This window comes from Trachurus japonicus, chromosome 11 (assembly GCF_045865225.1).
Source record: "Trachurus japonicus isolate A0001 chromosome 11, Traja_1.0".
NCBI lineage: Eukaryota > Metazoa > Chordata > Actinopteri > Carangiformes > Carangidae > Trachurus > Trachurus japonicus.
In genome coordinates this window covers 13,033,767-13,048,257 of record NC_140917.1, presented here as the reverse complement: position 1 = coordinate 13,048,257, position 14,491 = coordinate 13,033,767, and the positions used below count along the sequence as shown (strand labels likewise).

At 41.5% G+C, this 14,491-nt stretch overlaps 2 protein-coding genes across 3 annotated transcripts in view; one reads left to right on the top strand and one right to left on the bottom strand.

Annotated features, from left to right (window-relative positions):
- Positions 1-1,159: 1,159 nt before the first annotated feature.
- LOC146978375 (ADP-ribosylation factor-like protein 4A) lies at positions 1,160-3,488 on the top strand. The gene is made up of 2 exons (XM_085791066.1): positions 1,160-1,251; positions 2,350-3,488. Exon 2 carries the CDS (start codon positions 2,428-2,430, stop codon positions 3,034-3,036), a length of 609 nt encoding a protein of 202 aa, XP_085647192.1. The 5' UTR covers positions 1,160-1,251; positions 2,350-2,427; the 3' UTR covers positions 3,037-3,488.
- A 7,287-nt stretch (positions 3,489-10,775) lies between these two features.
- The window catches only part of LOC146978372 (uncharacterized), a 52,664-nt gene continuing 48,948 nt past the window's right edge, over positions 10,776-14,491 (bottom strand). For both annotated transcript variants that reach the window (XM_085791063.1, XM_085791064.1), the window contains one exon: positions 10,776-13,673. In XM_085791063.1, coding sequence (XP_085647189.1) covers positions 11,641-13,673 — 2,033 coding nt within the window. In that variant the 3' untranslated portion in view covers positions 10,776-11,640. The remainder of the gene's footprint in view (positions 13,674-14,491) is intronic.

Genomic DNA, 14,491 nt, shown 5'->3' with positions numbered 1-14,491 from the left:
ACAAAGTTGTAAGTTGTGACTTGAAGCTGTAATTTACCATTTTCAAAAGCCGGCCTGGAACGCAGCATTAGCGAAAACGACCGGATCGCTTACTTCTGCTTTAAGTTCTCTATAGATAGATAATTATTAAACATTCTCCCTTTAATCAATTTTTGCAATTTAGGGCTAGACAAACTGAAATATAAGCCCTTGAATTATTTATGCTTATAGTGCTGTGTGAACATTGTTCATAAGCCACAACTTCTTTCCCGAATAGAAAGAAATTAGATAATGATACATTAGAAACAGCTAGTGGCTACTTAAAGCCATCGACGGTTTTCTTTGGAAGTGTCCTTTATTATTTGATTGACACAAACAGGTGACGTGCGTGAACGTGTAACCTACTTGTGCGCGTTCAACCGTGCGCGCGGCCGCGGCAGGCGTTGTCCACCGCCAATCGGACCACGGGACGGATCTGTGTCAAGTCAATTAAAGTTTGACAGGATAAAAACCGGAAAACTAACCTTCTACCCTTTCAAAATAAAAGGGTTCGTTTGAACGAGAAGAATGTTGGCCATGAAATGAATATCTAACATTGGAGAAGTAGACATGTTCTAGTCAATTCTACATTTAAAACAGAGCCTAGCAATATAAAAAAGGTGGTTGAAAATGATTTAGGCGTAGGTCAATATTTTTGGAAAAATGAAAAACCTCCTCATAAATCTCCTCTTAAAATCTTTTTTGTTTGTTCGTTTGTTTGGTCCTACAAAAACTACATTAAACCCATCAATCATTGAAAAAATAAATAAATACAGAAGCCATTGATCCATGTTTGTGCTATATGGTGTCAGATAACTGTACCATTTATATGATGCATGATAGGCAGATGAGGTAGGCTATGTGTAAATATAAATACCAGGATATATATATATCGCCTATATTTTTTTCCTTTTTGTTTTTTACATTTTTAATATCGGAGTTATGCTATTATTTTTGAAATATTTTTAAAATCCTATTTATATAGCTGGATTGAGCACTGTCTGATGTTGTTTTGAGGTTTTATTTTGAAAAGCGATGGCTCCGTTGGAATAATTCACTGTGTGTCTTGACGCTCCTGCAGAGAGCAGGGGGAGGAGGAGGAGGAGGAGGAGGGTGGGGGTCTCTCCAGCTGGGTGTCTTTAGTTGATCGAAGGACATGATGAGAGACAGACCCGTGTTTCCAGTTCTCATGGACACTGTCGGTAATGGATTACAGTAACAGCGTGTGTCACGGTAAGTTCGCTTTCAGTGTAGATCACACTGTGATCACTGCTGACCAAATGTGTTGTCATGTACCTAACGTTAACGTGACGTCTCGTTTTACTGAAATGCACTGACACACTGTCACTGAATTAGATAATATGATTGATTTTTATTTGAATATTTTTTTTTTGTAATCTAGAAGAGGTGTATTTATAGTAATCACTTGTTGGCATCATAGTCTTCCAGTCATGCTTGGTCTGGCGCTAAGCTGAGAGCCAGAGAGAACTATAAACCAGACTCCATTAAAAAAACTACTAAATTAAGAGGCTTTGACTCTCTTCAGGTCTAGCACAGAACCAGAGAAAACTATAAGGCAGAGTCCATTTAAAAATAAAAATAAAAACACCTAAATGAACAGACTCAGACTCTGCCCAGCAGCTTTGTCTTATGTGAGTGGACACATTTCCTCCATCACTGATAATAATTTGAGCTGTCTCTGATCCACTAAAGTGTCCACTGTGAGTGACAATGAATCCTCAGTCTCTCTCCAGAACCAAGGGCCGTGAACCAAATTGTATGTAATTAATCAAAAAATATTGCTGTATTGATGTGTGTGTATTTGCAGATGACCAAAGATTTATACATTTACAGATTTCATTGAAATGTGTCTTATCCATTCAGTGCAAGAGACAAGTCAGTCTGTGTTGCCAAGCAACACCTTTTTCCTTCTTCTTCTTCTTTTTTTTTTAAAGCTATATCTCCATGTCAGGCTGCTGGGGTGTTGTTAAAAAGCCTTCCTCTGATCTGTCCCTGAAGACTGGATATGAATTCAAAAGCCCTCATCCTGTTGTTAACTGATTCACACATTGAATAGAAATTAGCGTATGAAATCCCTGCCGGCTGCTGTGGCGCTACATGTGCAAATGGGCTCCGATCCACCTTGCTGTTTTATTTCTCATTCATCTCTTACCACCAGGATAATGTAAGGATCTGTAGTCCAGAGGGAGACGGGAAGGGGGGGGGGTTACAGTAGGCCTACGTGTTGGGTGCTTGGTCTTTTGTATAGCAGAGGGCTGGTGTGTGTTTGTGTGCTTTGACTCATTATGCATACTGTGTTGACCCCTCCAGGCATGAGCTGCACTCCCCGGGGAATGAAGTCAGCCTTGTGAAGATTTGGGGACGACTTCTCCTGCTCTCTTAAACAAGATGGGGAACGGCTCATCAGATCGTCACTCTCTCTTCCCTTGCCTCCCTTCCTTCCAGGCCCTGCACATCGTCATTCTGGGGCTGGATTGTGCCGGAAAGACCACCGTACTGTATCGCCTACGTTTCAACGAGTTTGTGAACACTGTCCCAACTAAGGGTTTCAACACAGAGAAGATCAAAGTACCAGTCAAAGCTGGCCAGAGGACAGTGTCCTTCCACTTCTGGGATGTAGGTGGCCAGGAGAAGCTGCGGCCTCTGTGGCGCTCCTACACGCGCTGCGCCGATGGAATCGTGTTTGTCGTGGACTCGGTGGACACCGAGCGCATCGAGGAGGCCAAGACGGAGCTGCACAAGATCACACGCCTGGCGGAGAACCAGGGTGTACCGGTTCTAGTGGTGGCTAACAAACAGGACCTGAGGAATTCGCTCAGTCTGGCTGAGATGGAGAACTTGTTGGCTCTTGGCGAGCTCAGCAGCGCCACACCCTGGCACCTTCAGCCTTCGTGCGCTATCATCGGGGAGGGATTACAGGAAGGACTGCAGAAGCTGCACGCCATGATCATGAAGAGGAGAAAGACCCTACGGCAACAGAAGAAGAAGAGGAGATGATGTGTGGAAACTATGAATTAAGAGCTGGATCTAACGCCGTGTGGGAACTGCATGCTGCGTTCAGTCTGCTGGTTCATGGTGCTTTCTTTGAAAGAAGCACAACAACTCCTGTCCAGTTATTCAGCCGATTGGCCAGGATTGATCATCCAGTGGAACTGATCAGGTGGCCAGTGCTTGACTCCCACAGAGGACAGTGGGACTGGTTGTGCTTTGTGGACTTGGGATACCAACATCCTTCACAGCAACAAGTCGAACTATCGAGTTTACACTGAAGAGGGAAATTTAGCTCTGTTTTATGTTATTTGTAAAAAAAAATATGTGCTGCTTCTCTGTTTAAAACAATCAATCTTTATATTTTTATTCACTGAAAAGAGAAAGAGAGTACTGGACAATTGTACTCAAGTAGAACTGCTGTTTTTATTCAAGTAGAAATAAAATTGTGCAAAAATAGGTTCACGTTGCAGTCTCTGCTTACAACTGACATTTGCATAACCACTTAACTAGAAAAAAAGTTGGGAAAACTGAAGCAATTCAACAAAAATGACCAGAAACAAATGAAACGTGTCACTTTAGGTAACCATATATGTAGTGAGTGACATTAAGCTGGAGTCCCTATATGAGAAATAGCAGGATAAAGCATTAATTAGACAAACATCGCAGAGGTGTAAACATTTTAAACTCCACATGGTCTGCCGTCCACAAAAATGACTTCTCTCTTATTCCTCTGCCGCCCTTTGTAATGATACATTTTATGATTTGCTGCATTCGAATGGGGCTCAGTGTACTGGGAGAACTCCTCCTCTTCCTTTCAGCTTACAAGCTGCTGGGAAACCCGTGCAACAAAGTAGCAACACCTTCTGTTAATCAGTCAGTCAGTGACTTTCTGGATTATAGGGCTGGGCCAAAAATAGCAGAATAACAGAACGAAAGCACTGCGCTTTGGAGCAAAAGTTAGTCAGAGGCACATGTGTCCATGTAAGAGGTGAGAATAGTAGTGGTATTGTGAGACTTCACTGACATAGCTTCATGTTGAGGTTCCTGTTTGTGTGCACCGTCTGTTGACTGACAGGCCCATTTGGCCCAACAGGAATAGTCCTTGGCTGGCTGTCGGCGTGTCCCTCCTCAGATACACGTTCAGTGGAGCTGGTGTCTGAATGCAGGACAGTGGTTGTTTTCCTCCACTTTCTAACAGCCTCTGATTCTCAGACTGAAAAAGTCAAATACTCCCTCACAAGAAGCCATTTTAGATATTTACGCTGGATACTGTGAGCAGTTTCACAATCCCCTGGTCTGTTTGGCAGGGGGTTGTTGATAAGTCTGTTTGATCCTCTGTTTTCCTGGAAGAGAGCAACAAAAGGACAGTGACACTGTGACTGTTTGTTTCTTTATTTCCATCAGTGTAGCAGAGCACAGTCCTGCATGATCCACATTTATCCTCCACTTGTCGGTTTATATGTAACTAGCAAACTGTTCACAGCAAGAGCTGCCCTCCAGTGTTTAAGAGGCTCTTCTTGGCTCTCTGAATATGTAAACACCAGTTGCCTTTGTTGCATTATAAGGGAGAAACAGTGTTTTTCTTAACATTAGCTGTTGGTCCAGAGACATGGACCAACACTCTGTCACTTGAAATCCAAATGTTCTGCAGTTTGCCTTTGGTATTGATTGCTGTATATAATCTTGCTATAAATATTCCAAACAAGACTAAGTCAAACTCATATGGCTGATCTGTGTCGCAGCAATGGAGGACTCGAGGCATCACAGGTAAAGTAATGAAGCAGATCCTTCAATATGAATTTGCATAAAAATTATAATTGTGTGAGGAATTCATCAATGAACTGATATTCAACCAATTTTCAATTCATTAATAAATAGAATTTAAACCACAATTTGAAAGGACTTTGTAAAAATGATGATTTAAAATTCTATTTCTCTTCTTTTGTTGCTTTTTCCTTTCCTCTCCCATTAGTTCAGTCATTTAACTTGTAATTTGAGCCTCTTTGTCAAACTCTGGGCTTTAGTTGTGGTAAAATTCACTGCTTCACTCCCCAACCAATGTCCCAGCTCAGGTAATAGTATTACAAATATCAAACATTTGTTTCAGATTCCCATTCTCTGAGATGAGACATCTCATTAACAGCTTGGAGAAATTATTCAACTCAGTTCAACACTTATTCAAATATGGCACAAAAACTCAGCAACTGATTAGATTAGGGTGAGTGGTCTGAGGTCAAAGGTCAAGGTTGCAGTGATATAAAAGAAAACAAGGTTTTGGCCTTATGAATACAATATATCAGCAAAACTTTGACCCAAGTGTCCACTTCTCAAAGCTTAACACATCAGTGGTGGCCTCTAGAAGCCATTGCTCTCTTGTTTTGTTTTATTTAGCCTGAACAATTCAAGTCTTTATGAACTACAAGAAAAACCCTAGTTATATTTGGTCCAATTCAACATATACTAAGCAATAGTTTAAAAGAATTGTGTCGACATGTCCACAGGGCAACAACCCAGGAAAGATCTCACTTGTCCTTGTCCATCATACCCCCAGGACAACGGGACATGATTAGTCATGAGCTCGGTGTGAGGTGTGAATTCTGTACAGTTTCTTAACAAAACTAAAAAAACAGGAGGCTACCTCTGAGGCGTGTCTCTAATAGCTGTCTCCAGTGTGTTTCGTGAGTACAGAGGACAGTCCTGGGTCAGGCGGGGTGTGCTCTGAGAACAATACCAAGCACATGGAGGAAGGAGATAATGGATTTTGCAGTGCAGGGAGTGCTTCCCTTTCTTGTCCTGACAGCAAGGCCAACTGACTAACTCTACACTATCTGGGCTCCTAATGACACAAAACTATATCAGATAATCTCACAATTTCTGAAATAGGATAATTCGCTGCTGTATCAAACTCTTTTTCACAGGGTTGATATTGTTACACCACCGGTATCAGATTTTATTTTAAGCACATTGAACCAAAGATCTCACATCTGCTTTGGTCAGCTGATACAGTATGGAAACAAGGTGCTAAAGGCCTTTGCTCTATCTGCGGACCAGATTTCCTTATTTCCTGTTCAGTGTCCTCAATGTGGTTTAGTCTAGTCCACAACTTAAATGTTTTTTCCTGCATCAAAAATATAAAGATAGATAGCAAAATGTTGCTAAAGTTATTATTACTTCACTGATATGAATATCATCTTGCATTCAGTCATCCAGTCTTTGATCCCTCACTTTCTCATTTGTAGAAATGTGCTATGAATGTACGGCCGTTTATCAGAAGAGTGTATATCCAGCAGGAGGGATGTGAGGTTTGTGGGGTTTGTGTTCAAGCCGACTGTCGACTGTGTGAACTGCTCATATGATCCTCAGACAGCCTGAGCTGGAAAGGGTGTAAACAGGGCAATGATTTGAGTGGAGGTCAGGAAGGGAGATAAGGAAAGAGGAACCACTCCCTGCCTCAGTTTCCTGAGAAGAGCTTGGCTGTTCGCCACTACAACCAGTTCAGCTCAACCCCCCAAACACTGGGTCCAGAGATGGCAGGGGCTGTTCTTCTCCACACTGTGACTTTCACGGTTCTCAAGTTGAGTGGTACACTATTTTGGAGAGATAAAAAAGAGACATAGAGGATATGCGACTATAATGTGAGTGAGAATAATGCTGAAGAATTCGCACTGTTGACCAGCTGCAGTGCAGTTCATTTAGATAGGTCAAATGTCACAGAACCCCAAAAAAGTCTAAATTAGTCAAATTTGACATCAGTTTGTTGAATGAAAATTTCTTGCATTGAAGCATCAGGTCCTTTTTCAAAAAGGAATGTCATAGAAATAGAAAGTTTTCATTGTTAAAGCAGAAGTAAGTGGGACGTTTGTGTTAATATAAGTCTTAAATAGTTATATCTTCCGATTGCCGTCGGAAGATATAACTATTTAAGACTTATAAATAGTTATAGGTCTGTCAGTCACTCTGCTCTGCTGTAAACCGAGGAGAAAACTTTCCTTGTATCCTACAACCTTTATTCAATGAGGAGAGAGAATGGCATAAAGGGGCGGTCCTCTCCGTGTGTGCAGCCAAGGGATGCGCATGCATGCGGTGACGTAGGGACGAGGGCGGGGACTGCTAACTCCATCGGCTGACAGGAAGTTAGCCAAAACGACCGGATCGCTTATCCTGCTTTAAGATATACAATAAACTACTCCTGATCTGTGCAAATAGTAAACACATAAGATGGACAAAAAGAAAAGAAAGTGAAAAGCTCTGCTGATTATCTTTTTTATACATTTGCGTTCTTCATTGTTCAGTAGCCTAGTACTAATCTCACATGACACAACATCCAACCAGCTTTTGCATTTCCAACTGATAGACCACGAAGGTTGGGGTAAAGTCTATATCACAATATTTCTTTGTGATGCTGATATACAATGCAAAGGTTTGGGTTCCCCGGGACAAAATGTCTGTGAATGTGACACATTCCCTTTACATTTATAATATATATGTACATATATATTTCTAAAAGGGTCCACAGCAAAGGTTTGGGCACCCTGCATATTTAATACCTAGCACCACCTTTTGGAAACTATGGTCAAAATTATGTGAGAGCTCAAGTCTCCTGGGTTTCCCAATGCTGACTTATAAGGCTCTTAATGACAAAGCTCCATGTTATCTGAAAGACCTCATCATTCCTTACTGTCCTACCAGTAAAGAGCACTTTACTCCCAGAATGCAGTTCTGTTAGTGACTCCCAGTACCTCTAAAAACAGACTGGGAGGTAGAGCCTTCAGTTACCGGGCTTCTTTACTGTGATCCAGCGCTCTCCATGGGCCAGAGAGGCAGACCTTTCCCCTGCTGTTAAACTGGCCTGCCATCCCTTCTCACAATCCAGTCTGCCATACGCCCATCAAGCTGGTCTGTTCTCCCTGCCCAGCAAAAGATGCCTTCATCAACTTTTTTCCATTTTCTGTGTTATAAACTGTTTTCTTGTCTGTAACATCTACCTGGTTGAGGGATCCCTCCTCTGTTGCTCTACCTTTACCTCAGATGTGCATTGAAGTATCTGAGCTTCCCTCCTTCCTTTCATACTCTTCTGATGACTAGATTTAATTTGCAAACTTTGCTATAATCTAAGATAGTTGTCAACTACCACTGTAACACTCATTGACAGTTAATGGAAAATGAAAAAGCTGAGGGATTCATCATGTTAACATATGTCAGCAGCAGTAACACACATGGAAAGTATCTCTTCTATTCAGTTACTTAAGTCAGAGCTGTCTAGTCCAGAGCAGCCTTTGTCAAAGAATGGTCTACAATGACCCCTTGTGGTCCATGACCCACACTGTAACCAGAGTACACAGTGTGGGTCATGATGATTCAGGATATTGATATTTTGTACCAAAACTATCACGGTTTTTGATACTTTTGTTCAGTATTTGTTCAACATATAAAGAGGTAATGGAAAAAACAGTTTTATAATCATTATTATTATTATTATTATTTTAAATTCTGCCCGTCATACAGAGTTGCACCTGGTCCAATCAGGTCCTTCCATCCCTTATGACCTTTAACCTTAATATAGGATTTTAAAACATTGGTATGTTATCTGACATGTGTGTGTTACTGACATTATGTTATTGACACTTTCGTAAATGCAGGTTTCGCTTTCTCTGGTATGTTAAAATCCATAATGACAGAATGAGGTCTCACCCACTGAGATCAATGGAACAATCTGGTGAGGAGTGAAGAAGCTTCTTATACTGCAATAAGCCGGTGCATATTCTCATTTGCCCAGGTCATAGTATTTCAAAGGAGGTTGAATCGAAAGCAACTGGACTTAGTTATTTGTCTAGGAAGACGTTTCACCTCTCATCCAAGAGGCTTCATCAGTTCATGTACGCAACTGACCAGGCTGGGACTGGTCCAAATATCTGGTGTGGAGACTCACTATTTAACCTCTTGTGTGGGCGTTCACAAGGGTGATGATGTCACTGGTTCCCTTTTGTGCTCCAAGTGCCAACGACAGTCGTTTAAATGACTGTCTTTGATGGAAAGTTGGTTTCGACTTTGTTAGTGCCCTATGTTGTTATAACGACAGTTGTTGGAGTCACTTGCCACTTGTGAACAGTAGCTATTATTAGTAGCTAGTATTTTTATTTTTATTTTTATTACGGTCCAAGGAATAAAGCAATGTGAACCATCTGTTTGAGAGTTCGACCATAATTTAGCCGGGGATGCTACACGTTATTGTTATAGTTGTTAAACCGTCAACTGTGGGACACCCAAGGAATATTTTCATGTGTGGTGGATCTAAGAGATGCTTGGATATATTTGTGTGTAGATGGAAATATAACCTGGATGAACAACATGGAAAATAAAACTGCCAAATGACAGCCTGTCTCTTCTGTGACTTTGAAAGAAATAAAAAGGATAGTCTACGTACGAGTCAAGCCCATTGCAACATGCCTACTGCTAAATAACTTTGAGTGGCTTTAAAATTAAGTTACTGTATATGTTGAAGGGTTTTCCTGAGATGCAAGCCAGTATCATGTCTCCATCTAGTGGTCAAATATTAGTACTATAAAACTTTGCCCCATAAGGAGAACAAAAAATAGAAACAGAGATTAATTCCCAAGTAAATTACAGTAAACATTCAGAAATTTAGTTTTATTCTTAACAATAACAGCTTAAAATTTTATTGTGCAATAATTTAACCCAAACATGCTTGTATATTTTGAAACATTTGTGTGGGTAAAGGTTCTTTAATTACCTATTACAGTAAATACAATTCCCTCGTAACACAAACAACATGAGTGGTTTACTTAAAACTGGTTTGTTTGAAGATTCTTCTTCTTAATGTACATCATTAAAAAGGAATACTGGTCAGGTCATAGTATTTCAAAGGAGGTTAAATCGAAAGCAACTGGACTTAGTTATTTGTCTAGGAAGACGTTTCAACCAGGGTGGGACTAGCCTGGTCAGATGCGTACATGAACTGATGAAGCCTCTTGGATGAGAGGTGAAACGTCTTCCTAGACAAATAACTAATTCCAGTTGCTTTCGATTCAACCTCCTTTGAAATCTTATACTGCAGCCTACACGGATTAGTTGGCCTGGAATAGGCCCGGTGGCTAGGACAGTTTGGTATGTTGATAGCCAGAGTTGGTACATTAATTTTGTGGCAAATAAAAAGAGACAGTAGATGAAATGGTTGTATTGTTTGTGCAGTGTTGTTAAGAAAAATCACCCATCATCTTCAAGAATGTATTCAAACAAGATACAGATAATGCAGAACAATACAGAATGCAGAAATGGCAACATCTACTACTCAGCCTGTTACACGTAAATTTCCACCCTCTCCTTGGTAACACTTTACTGTACTTGACGGGTGGGTGCATAGCACATTCATAAGAACTTTTATGATGTCATTCACGATGACTTCATAAGGCATGACTCAGCATTCATACGTCGGGTTACGTTGCTATTGAATAACGAACTGAGAATGTTTTTCAACATAAAAGTCCCCTAATTGCATCTGGAAAGAATGCATACAGTATGTGTGTTACTCAGATGTTTAATCGAAGTCCCTTTATCACACCTGGAAGTGGGCCTGCTTATGAGCTTCTTCTCCTTGATATCCAGGTTTATAAAAACATTTGTACGTTAATTTCCAGGTTTGGTGCATTTATTGTTTCAACATGCAAAGAGATTAAAGAAATGGTGGTTTGATTATTGGTGCAGAACATATGAAGAAAAAACTTCCATCATCTTCAAGAGTTTATTTGAACAAGTAACAACAGATGATCCCAAAAAAGACATATCACATACCAAATCCTCTAACTCCTCTTCCTCAGACCCTACAGGTCACTGTTCTTTTCACATGAGCCCCAACACTTCTCCACAGCCCCCACCCCGTCCTCTAAGAACAGATGATGCATTGTCACTGAAGTGTTTCATTGGTTGATTCAGGGATGACAGAGACTTTTAATAGATTTTTTAAATTAGCTATGATATTGATCAACTCATAAATTCTTTTAAGAGTATGTGAGAAAATGTTTGATGGAGAATGTATTTGCCCTTCACCATGGATAACTCAAAATTGATTAACTCGGCTATGTAATGAGAGATGGCTGAATTGTAAGATGTGGGTGGCACGGTGGGGCAGTGGTTAGCACTGTCGCCTCATAGCTAGAGGGTTCTGGGCAGGAACTACGGTGCTTCTGAGATTACTAAATGATAACCAACAAACCCAAACTCATTTGCATGTGATGTTAGAATCAAACTTAAAGCAGAAGTAAGTGATCCGGTCGTTTTGGCTAACTTCTTGTCAGCCGATAGAGTTAGCAGCCCCCGCCCTCGTCATGGATCTATTGGTCCTCGTCCCTACGTCACCACATTCATGCGCATCCCTTGGCTGCACACACAGCCCTTCATGCCGTTCTCTCTCCTCATTGGATAAAGGTTGTAGGATACAAGGAAAGTTTTCTCCTTGGCTTACAGCAGAGCAGAGTGACTGACAGACCCGTGTTTCAGACCAAACACTCTATGTAAGTGATTGCCGTCGGAAGATATAACTATTTAAGACTTATATTAACACAAACATTCCGCTTACTTCTGCTTTAACTTGAATCAAATATAATTTGCTTGCTCTTTCTCACTAAAGCCAGCCTGGACAATTTCTTTGATTCTCTCAGTCTCCTGTGGTGGAGCAGCCGGCAGAACAGCCTTCAATTCACCCTCTATTTTTGCCATCCTGGCATCTGTCTTCTTCTGAAATTCATCCTTGTTCTTCAGGACCAGCCTCAAAATCCCTTCTTGAGCTTCATGGCAGGAGTGTAGCAGGCTGTGACGTTCCTGTTCGAACTCTGGTTTCTCCTTATCCATGGCCATGAGCTTGCCCAGGCTGCTCACTTTGTCCATCAGGTACTTGCTGGACACTTCAGTGTAGGTCGTTGAAATCATGTGGACCAGGCTGGCAATGTTGGAGGCTTGAAAGGCCTGATTGTACAGGAGGTCTTTGGCAAAGAGCTTCCCATTGTAAGAGAGTTTCTTTGTATCCTCAGATGTTGTGACAAAGTTGTGCAGTGTCTTGCTGAGGCTAATTTTGACGATGTTGGAGACCATCTGGAAGAAGCGCACCATCTTCTCCCACTGCTCTTTGACTCTGCCCATGGCGTCCAGACCCTTGACCAGCATCTTGATAGTGGTCTCAAAGTCGATCTCTTTGATTTTGCAGTTCTGCATTTCAACAAGAACCTCAGTCAGCTCCTTTTGGTTCTTCTCCATGTTCTCCACACACTTATCATATTGCTCCCGTGTTTGTTTGAGTTGTTCTCGGCTCTGCTCTATTTTGAAACGGGCATTATCAGCTGCTCTCTGACTTGCCGATTTGCTGCCTGAGCTGGTGCTCTCTGCTTTAGACATCATCGGTGCTGTTTGGGTAAAAGCTGGTGTACCTAAAGTTTTTTTGCCGAAAGAGTCAAACAAGAGTGCTTCATCATTCAACTCTGTAATCTTCTCAATCAGCTGTTTAGTTGTTGCCTCATTCCACTTCTGATCAGGGGAATACTTTGCCAGCTCTTCACATATGTTGCGGCTCTTTGCACAGAGTGACAAAACTTTGTCACGTGTTTTTTCTTTTGGCATCTTCTCCATTTCCTCAGAGATCCTCTTAAATTGATTTTCAGTCCATTTGGTATTTGGGGATTTATTATTCTGATCATACAGGTTCTTCCAGTCTATTTCATTTCCAATGGCAAAGTTTTTGAGATTTCCTACAAGTGGCAAAATCTCTCCAGACTTGCTGCAAGCTGCCATTTGTGTTATCATTTGCACTCCTGTAGATAAGCATCCCATAGGAGTACGGTTGATCATTTGAGTGGCAAGTCCATTGATTAGTCCTGTTACAGCTGTTGTGAGTCCTTCAACAAAATCCATGCCGACCATCTCCCAGCCCGAGGGAAGTGAATCCATGGATTGTTTAAACGTTGCTTGTGCTTCTTCCACCTGCTTTGACATGGCCTCCATTGCTTTCTTGGACCGTTCATTCAGAAGTTGGGCACTCTTCTCCCTCAAATTGGACTCTTCCAGTTTCATCTTGACATTTTCCAGCTCTTCTCCATAAAAGTGTTGAGCGTTAACACAGGCCTCCAGCAGCTCTTGGATTAAATTGATCACGTCAGAATACTTCTTTTCAACACCGTCTGCCAGTGCCACACAGTCGTCTGCAATTACACGAATGTTCTCCAGTTGATTTGGTAGGAGGTTTTCAATAACTTCATCACTACCATTAAAAAGAGTGTTAATCACCACCTTCATGTGATCAGGAACTGTTGCTGTGCGAAGGCGGATCTGATCCATATTCTTGTGGGCTTCATTGAATGCATGCCAGCCTGAGTTACAGATCTGCATGAGACAGGCCCTGAAGGAGTCTGGGTATCTGATGTACTTGAAGCCATCTTTAGGGGCGTTCTTGTTGATGGAGAAATCTTGAACTGAGGAGATGAATACAATCTCCCCCATAATGGCAACAGAGAGGGGAGCAGGAGTCAGATACTCCTCCCAGTTTGCATAGGGTTGCATTAGCATCATGGTGGTTTCTCGCATCTGTGCTGCAGTGGTGAGACTTTGAGTGGTCTTTGCAACTTGGTCAGCCATGTTTACTGTTGAAAAAAGGAGAAATAGAAGTTATCAAGCCATCTTTCACTCCATAAACCTACACTGGTGAAGTTGTTCACCTTCTCAAGCTGGTGGAAAATAAGAGATGAGCTCATTTTAAACAATTTTGACATTTTTAAACTGTGTTTGTAATATTCTGCAGATTATCAGGCCTCAATTATGTTCTTTTTAAAGCAAAGCTCTAAGAATTTGAGGAAATTCGACACCAGTGGCCATGGGCGTGGTAGTGGGGGGAAAAGTGGACCTGACTACCCAGGGCCCGAGTAGAGAGAGGGGCCCATGAAAATCCAGATTTTTTTATTTTTTTTTTTTGTGATGTTTTTATTTCGAATGAATTGGGCCCTCCAATTAATTGGTGTCATAATTTATTTCAAATATATTGATAACATCAAATGAGAGAATGAACTTAATGTCACAGTTCTCCCAACATATTAGACATTCTGGGGCCCCCCCTCTTGGAGATGCAAAATGGTTTAGTCCGCCCAACAGCGACCGGCAACAAGTGTAAGGTCAGACAGTGCGCCCAGATCAGAGACCTGTGTGCAGGACATCATGCTGCCCAAAAAACATAAATCGGGCTATCAGAAAAAGAAAGAGAGGAAACAAAAAGAAAGACGGCAGAACGAGGGGAGGCAGCTGCTGACTGCTTTCTTTCCCAAAGGTGAACCAAGTTAGCTTGTCATGCAAAGTCCAATTAAAGTTAACATAGTCCACTCCAGACAGCTGCTGCTTATATTTGTATGCTCACATGAAGTCTTTAGCTTAGCTAGCTGCCAACCAGGCTGCTTGCGGCTGTAAGTAT

Coding starts and splice junctions, on each gene's coding strand:
- LOC146978375 (XM_085791066.1), top strand. CDS start 2,428: ATGGGGAACGGCTCATCAGATCGTCACTCTCTCTTCCCTTGCCTCCCT.